We start from the raw sequence: 8,061 nt of genomic DNA, 5'->3' as shown, positions 1-8,061 counted from the left end.
TGTTTTATTTTTAAAATTTTTCCCCTCTCTCGGTCTTCGATATAGCTGATTCTGCGTAGATCAGAAACATCCATATAGATGATTATGTTCCGTTGTAATGATGGACCTAAAATATGCCATGATTAGGTTGTTAGTATTGACTTAGCCATTGACTGAATATGTGACTCCTAAAAATGGGGCCAGCAGATTATGTAGTCCGAGCTAATAATCGTTGCCAAATAGACTATTGGGAGGCATGCTGAGGGTTTGGCAACAAAATAATTAAGAATTGAGGTCAATATCAGAATGTGTTTCGTAAAACTAAGTTTTGGTATATAATTGATGTTGTATTGACCTTGTCAGTACACTGTTGACATCATATTTTACCTTTGTTGCAATATGGCGGGCAATTTTGGTAGGAGATGGTGAAATGTTAGAAATCCAATAATCCATTACTTCTGAAATCAACTGCGTGTTATATGGATGGGGTAGTTGTTGCAATGTCTTAGATTGTTGGTTGTTGTGGAATTAAAAGATTATTGACAGAATCTAACATCTAAATGCATGTAAATGTAAGTTTTTAAATTTGAAGTTTCATGTCCAGATTGAGTTCAAAAGTCTGTTGCTATTGTCTCATCAAGGGAAAGAAGTGGATTAATTGTTTTTGGAGGTGTATTGGTGGTGATAATTGGAGCAGCCATGATAATCTAGGTTGTACGAAATATCTTGTGGAAATTATATCTCAAACGACCAAAGAATGTGTTGTCTGTTATTGGGTCTTGTGGGAAGAAACTTGGGAGATGGGTTTGTGAATCACTGTTTCATTGGTGAGGAAATAGAAATTTAAATTGAATTTTATGCGGAAATTTAATCGCATCTTTATAAATGAAACAAAACTGAAAACATATTTGGGTACCGAACGCAAGGTTAATATCTGTTTTCAGACATATAAAACAGGCCCATAAAGCTCATTCATATAGAGACCTATTTCAGTATATAAATGAGAAACTGAAATTCTATATGCACTGTTCAAAATGTGTGTAGATAAAGTGCAGTCAGATACAGGGGTTTTTTTTTATATGAAACATATATGAATTGCAGTAAATTAAATGTTTCCTTTAGGCATAAACGTTTGTTAGTTTCCAATTAATAGCATGGAAGGAAAAGTTCAGAATCTGCATGATAGAGATGGGGAAATCCAACATATAAGAGCAATTGGTTGTAGAAAGATTATCAAATTTGTGCCAGTGAATAACAATATACAGAACTGGTCCTGCTTATATGATAGTGTGTTGTAAAGTTACAGAATAATTCTATGTATGAGTCACTTTACAGTTTGATGTTAACTTGATTTGCAGTTTTGTTTTATCGTAAACAAATGCTGACATTTGGAAAGAAGAAGCAGTGACAATTTATTAGTGTTAGGAAAGAAGAAACATTTGATGTAAATTAGTTTTGAATTGTAAATTTGATTTACAGTTTTGTTTGACCGTAAACCTGTCCTTATCTGTGATGTTCTGTTATGTAGGCTGCAAGGAGTAGGGTGGGATAAATTATTGAAGAAAGTTGTCAAACCTGGCAGTGAGGAAAATAAGGCAATCTTTTGCAAGGTTGACGAGAAAGTCGGGAAGCATAATGTTGTAGCTGCAAGGTCAGCAGAATAAGTCACTATTTAGGTAAACATTCATTTTGTTCATTCATGCCTATAATTGTGAATGAATATATGCATATGCATTGAATAATTTTGTGTCGTATTTGGTGTTGTTGAACCTAATAAATTTGGTTCAGCTGGGTTGGGAATTTATTGTGGAAAAAGTAATTTAAAGTTGACGCGTTTATGACTGGGAAGATGATAGTTGTCTAAATCGATTTGAATCTAATGGTTGGAGTGAAGTTAAACGCGACATGTATGTAGAAGACAGAATGGTGTATGTAATTTACAAAATATCCGAGACAAGTTATCTCGTACATATAGTATCCAAGTTAGTCATACGTGTATTAAAGTTACTCATTACATGTAGTAATTTGGAATAGATTAAGTAAAGGTTTTATTAGTAAAGCTGATTGCAGGTTATGCTGTATGCAACTCTGAATACGGACAATTTATGGTAGAATAAAACTGTGTGGTTAAGAGATCTCTGCAAACTAAATGCCTGTAATTGTTCTCCTTCTGACACCTTTTATTTAATAACACTTGCTTTTTGGTTTAGGAACGTTGGTGATAAATATTGTGTATTTTCAGGTGAGAAGTTGAAATGTTTATACCCCGTTTTATGCACTGTGACTATCATTGTTAATGTAACGCATGTGTGTGGAAATCTGTTATGTTTGTTAGATAGATTAAGGGAGGATATCATTTGGATCCACATAATTTTATTAATTTTATCAGAAAATGAGTCATTTTATGTGTATGTCAGTATTCTTTGTGGAGGTCATTTAGTAGCAGCGTTTTTGATAATTGTGGACAATTCAGTGTATTGTTCATTTTTTAAATGGATTGTGCTGAATGAGAAGGCTACAAAAGCCTAATAAATGAGATATATAAATCACATAATCCATTATTACATATTAGGTGAAAGCATGATTAATCGGTCCAGCGAGAGGTTCATAAAGTGTATTCAATGCCGCGAAGTCCGACGCGCCTTGAATTTCATTCCTGCTATATCAAGTGGGATATCGGGATTACGGATGAAGTTCCCATTGTATGCTGCACGTCCAAATGATTTAGCATCAATTGGAGTTTCCTGAGCTGCTGCTGCCCATACAGAGACACGCACTGCATTCATTGGGTGATTCACTATATCAAGAGCAAGCCGGATCCTTTGGTCGCCGGAGTTGAACTGTCAACATATTAATATTTGTGTATACATTAGGAAATAATCCGGTTATGGCCAAATCCTATATAAATTATTGAAATCGACATTTGTAACTCACCCCTTCAAACCAGCGTTTCCTGTAATACTGCATGTTCCGGATTAAAAATATACCGGAATCCTCAGTCTTTCGGTTGGTCGGGCCTTCTTTAGGATAAACTATAGACACTGAAGCAAGTCTTGCATACAGTGCAGGCAACGATCTTATTTCATTACAAAAAACATTCTGAAATAGCTCCACCTGTCACAAACATTAAGGATCACGCATGACCAAATATTGGATTACTTAATTCATCTCCACGAAACCATCCGTAAATTCAGCTATGCCAAATGCAATATCTAACTCCACGACCATGTTATTTCATATAAACACTTACCACAGCATTTGCATAACACTCACGACGCTGTTTGGCATCCATGTCGGGGCAGCTGTCCCACAGCTCAATCTCCCCCACAGCCAGATTCAAAACCACCAAAAACCAGTTATCCACAACACCGTCGCGCAGGGGGAAGAAAATCTACATAAATTGTTTGCAATTTACAGTAATGTCAATGTGAACAAGGGCTACAAATGTTTGTAGTTTGACAAATTAGTAATACACCCCAATCTAACCTGCTTGCAAGAACCCAATCGGCCGCTATATCTACGAAGGCGACATATAGTAACCACAGACGATATCAACCCGTCCACAACACTACCACTTGCGTAGTCCTTAGCACGTTCCTGCCATAAAGTAGATGCTCATTTAGTCCGGGAACAATACCATAACAATGACTTCTTACCTCTTTAACTTACGGAGAAATAAGTGGGCATGAACCATATGTCGCTTGTTTTTTCAAACAGGTACGAAACTGATATGTCTACAATCTGAAAAATGGGACGTCAGCATTACACATTTATACTCAGTAACTAATGTTACAAGCCACGAAATGAAAAATTGCATTCACCTCGCTTGTGATAGACTGCATCGGTGACAGGCAACAGAGGTCCCATCTTGAGATACTCTGATCTCCATACCTTGCAACCTCCCTGCTGTTTAAAATGAAATACGAGAACACATCATTTGTTAGTCCCATCATCAAAGACAACAACCAAATTTGTGCATCACTATACTAGTGTCTTCCTTAGTACAATTTACTTTCACACTAATGCGGAGATAGAGGTGGAATTTTATGTTATTGGTACTTACCTTGCAAGACTGTCAGACTCAGACATCACCTTGCTGAACAAGTAAGTAATCAGAAATGACTCGCTGTTGGATATATCACCAACTGCACATAATTTTACCATGTTGTCATCATCAACACTATTGTCCGACTTTCGCTTCAATGACAAGCTTTTGTCCTTAACATTATCCTACAAGGAGGTAAACTTATTAGCATGCAGTACACCTCATTCTATAATATAACAGTCCAAATAACAGCGTTACCAAATGCTCATCATTTAATGTCTTCATTATTACCCACTTGACGTTACCAAATGGCCGGTCTTACTTTAATGTATATTATCCACTGTATTAAAAAAATTGAATATGAACTAATGACTTTTTTCTTATGCATGTATCTTATAAATATATTTACCATATTAGGCTTATGCGGCCCAACGACACTCGACGATCCAGGCTGACGGGGACATATGTCATCTTCGTACATATCTGATTCATCCCTCCCTTTCTGCTCAAACGAAGCCTCCTCATCAAGGACTTCCTTCATCACTTCTACAACCATGTTACTAATCCCTCTATCCCTCATTTCACAAATAGATGTTTGCAATGTCAGAATAGCATTGCGGAGGCCCACCATGTCCGGTTCTATATGAGATATGCAAGATCTAACCTCCTCAAATTCGGATTTGAAAGCATCAACATCGTTCCTGACCTTGTCTAGATCTTCAACAATAGTTGTTTTCAGTCCTGTACTTGCATCAACAGATCCGGCATTATCAAGGAATCGAGTTGTCGACCAACGCTTGGTCGCTATTATACCAGTCGAGTCATACCCACCATTAGCCTCTGCCTGGTCATACATAATTCTTGCCTGCTTGTTACTCCAACAGAGTACCGGAGATGTGTATGTCGGAACAACAAGGAACTTCATTAGCATTGTATCCAAATAGAACAGCTGCAGAAATGCGATACACCCATCAACAGTTGATGACACCCCATTCTTATACCTTCCAAGTCCTTCAACAAGCTTTATAAATGCAAAGGAAGCCCAGTTTTTTTTGCTAATTGTTTTTGGATCCTTTACGGCAAGAAGAAGCCTGGGATCCACTGCATCACTTGCACTCGGCAAAATCATAGTTGACAGGGCATACAGACAGAAACTTATTATAAATGTATCATCAGCAGTTTCTGATTGCGCCACCATCTTCCCCACAGCATCCAAGCTTATTTCCTCATCAACACCACAAAACTTAGACTTCAACTCTACAATCTCAGGGTCAGCCAAGCTTCCTGTTAAATCTACATCAGCCCCACCATCCCTTAAACTCATTACATGCCGAAAGTCTGCAGGGGTGACCGTTAAATGTCTCCCGTGAATCTTGATGGTTGTGTTTTCAACATCAAAGTTGTTGCACATCATGTGGCATAGAAGGACGTTCAGTTCGCTGCACCTAAATGTGAATATTGCCCCAAAACCACTTGCATCAATAGCTACTTGCTTCTCCTCTGACAAACCAGTACATATTGCTCTGAATTCCCTCATGCGTCGACCTACTATGGGACTCACCGGACAATCTTCTGTTTTCCCATCACACTTATCCAATTTTTCAAAAGGATTCTCATGTCCAATGGAGTCTTCAAGGGAAGAAACTGTCTCCTGCAATATTATTGAAACTTGGTTTCACATTTTACAAACTCTTACTATGGTATGACATTATTAATAACTTACTTTCTCAACTACCATCGTGTCCGACGATGATGATTTATTTGCAAGCATCGAGTTATTTGCGACAGCCGCTCTGCACAAACAAAATTTCATTGTTTACGTCGCATTAAATGTCTCCTCATTGTACACAAAACATAATGCATAAAAATATGTTATACACTTGAGTCCCCTCAAATTTCATGCTGCTGTCACTACTTATTAGCTCCGTGCCTCCTTCCTCAGTCAACGAAACCATTTCTTTCGCTTCTTCAGCAGTGTTCGGCCTCATATGCTGCACACATTACAAAATAAGATTGTTATATGCTCTACTATTGCCACGGTTCCTACTTCTAAACAAACTCTATGGGTTCAAAATTTATGCACACATATTGACACACTCAATACTTCAATACAAAGTATGGGGGTTGAAAGATTACTCGTGTTAAATCAAAATCACCATATTTCAATTTCCGTTATGTCAAGCCGATTGAGTTACTAATCCTTATTGACCAATTTTTCATGCCTACAATTCACACAACACCAATATGAGCTTCAATTAGTATCTCATATTTTACACTAACAAACTGGTTCAGTGCAGTCGCAGAACAGACTACATCATCACTGCAAGATATGGTATGCAAAATTTACGTATCAAATCTGGAACAACAACCAAATGTCAGTTACATAACTTAACGACAACCATCATAACTTCAAACTCAATTGACATACAGGTACGGCCAATGTTTTATGGGAACACGTCACAATATGTTATACACATAACAACATAACATCACACCCCACGCATGTCGAACATCGTTATTCATTTGCACATGATCTCTATATACCCACAAACAAGCAACAGTTCAGTTTAACCAACGATAATTAATTCTTCGTTTTCCTTCCTAATTGTTTAAATGTTCAATACTGACCCAATCACAAGCAAAAATGAAATTACTTCAATTCAATGTTTGACATATCTGAGAATTGTTTCGGAATGACTAATGAACACTCCAAGTAGTTTATCTACGCTATTTTCACTAACATTATAAATAAACAAGGCACCGTTTTTCTCTTCAATGCCATCCAATTATTTGCTGTACACAACCGCATCTACATGGAAGAGTTAACAGTCAACCAAAATATGGAGGCCTGCAAATCCCACCCCATTTTTTTACCAAGTTCGGCGTCCACGAGAGCCGATCAATTTCCGGTCTCGCTCATCAACTGATTTTCAACATCTAAAATGAAATACATGCCATACCTTTAATATGACAGCCCATTATATCATTTCACCCAACCTCTAATTTAACACTAACAAACAACATTCTCATCACTAACCATAATGTCTACACTAATTAACTACTCGACTGCATGATATTTATCACTTTCCAAGATCTTAGATCTGGGCACTCCATGATGCATCCCAAATTCAGAATCCCCTCCCTTCTTATGAAAACCATTCCATATTAGTATATAGCTGCAAACGAATACAACAAACAAATCGGACATGACACTTTACCTCAAACTGGGGATGATACCAGAGTCTTTTCTTTCCGCCACCAACTACTACAAAGGATTTGCCAGAATTCGTCCTATTTTGCTAGATCTGAAACTCCGTTTCCAATTAACTGTGCCTTTCTTTCCGGCTGCAAATTACTTCTGCATCAACTTAGCGAGTTAGATCAGATCGGCCATCAAAATATGAAATAGAGTTTGCACTTTTCTGTTTTCTTCAAAGCAAATTCTGATGTTTCGTAGACAGGAATATTGATGGAGAGAACTATTTAGTCTTGCAAACTTCTCTCCTCGGGGCAGCTGCCTATGTCGTTCTCCCCTAAAAGCCCATGTGGTCACTTCCTAATTTACAGTTTCATCTAACTTGTCGTATGTGAGGCAGTCTAACAGAAAAGCAGACGCCGTCTGTTGGTCTACAAAGTATTTGGTTCATTCCAGACTCCTCCTGTGTTAATAAGTAAATGTTTTACCGTCAGAGACAGCAACCTTTATATCCGGATGTACAAATGACACGTGCGCCTAAATTTGTACACTAAACTCACGCCTGCGGTTGTTTAGTCTTCTTCCTTTTTCATCTCACATCTTAATTAGTCTTCTCATTTTCTCTGATCTCTAATTTCATTTCCAATTAATTATTTGATTTTCATGTTTTATTGAACTTTGTTATTTCCCCTTGTATTAATTTAAAAACTTGTGTTGTTGTCAAATCTGTGAAATTGATTCATCAGACAAATTTCTCTAATTTTATGTTGTTGCTTATTATTTGTCAGTTATTGAGGCAGTGTATTCAAACACAATTGACATGGTTGTTCACATATTTTTA

General features: G+C 37.2%; 1 protein-coding gene across 2 annotated transcripts; it reads right to left on the bottom strand.

Annotated features, from left to right (window-relative positions):
* Positions 1 to 2,531: 2,531 nt before the first annotated feature.
* LOC133718081 (uncharacterized) lies at positions 2,532 to 7,536 on the bottom strand. Of its 2 annotated transcripts, none has more exons than XM_062144884.1 (11): positions 7,243 to 7,536; positions 5,903 to 6,015; positions 5,748 to 5,817; positions 4,434 to 5,675; positions 4,043 to 4,209; positions 3,801 to 3,882; positions 3,649 to 3,720; positions 3,466 to 3,576; positions 3,230 to 3,370; positions 2,914 to 3,093; positions 2,532 to 2,819 (listed from the first exon to the last, which is right to left on the bottom strand). In XM_062144884.1, exons 2-11 carry the CDS (start codon positions 6,010 to 6,012, stop codon positions 2,598 to 2,600), a joined length of 2,397 nt encoding a protein of 798 aa, XP_062000868.1. In that variant the 5' UTR covers positions 6,013 to 6,015; positions 7,243 to 7,536; the 3' UTR covers positions 2,532 to 2,597. The 2 variants fall into 2 exon arrangements, with proteins under 2 accessions (XP_062000868.1, XP_062000867.1); XM_062144883.1 differs by having other exon boundaries at positions 3,801 to 3,885; positions 7,243 to 7,535.
* Positions 7,537 to 8,061: the final 525 nt, after the last annotated feature.

The sequence above is a fragment of the Rosa rugosa genome, chromosome 6, assembly GCF_958449725.1.
Source record: "Rosa rugosa chromosome 6, drRosRugo1.1, whole genome shotgun sequence".
Taxonomy (NCBI): Eukaryota; Viridiplantae; Streptophyta; class Magnoliopsida; order Rosales; family Rosaceae; genus Rosa; species Rosa rugosa.
Note: the sequence above shows the minus strand (reverse complement) of the source record. Positions and strands in the feature narration are given on the sequence as shown.

Excerpts from the sequence above, each read along its gene's own strand:
- LOC133718081 (XM_062144883.1), bottom strand. The coding sequence starts at position 6,012 with ATGAGGCCGAACACTGCTGAAGAAGCGAAAGAAATGGTTTCGTTGACT. Across the intron at positions 3,371-3,465 it reads GATTGGGTTCTTGCAAGCAG|ATTTTCTTCCCCCTGCGCGA; the intron begins GTTAGATTGGGG and ends CAATTTATGTAG. Across the intron at positions 2,820-2,913 it reads GGAAACGCTGGTTTGAAGGG|TTCAACTCCGGCGACCAAAG; the intron begins GTGAGTTACAAA and ends ATATGTTGACAG.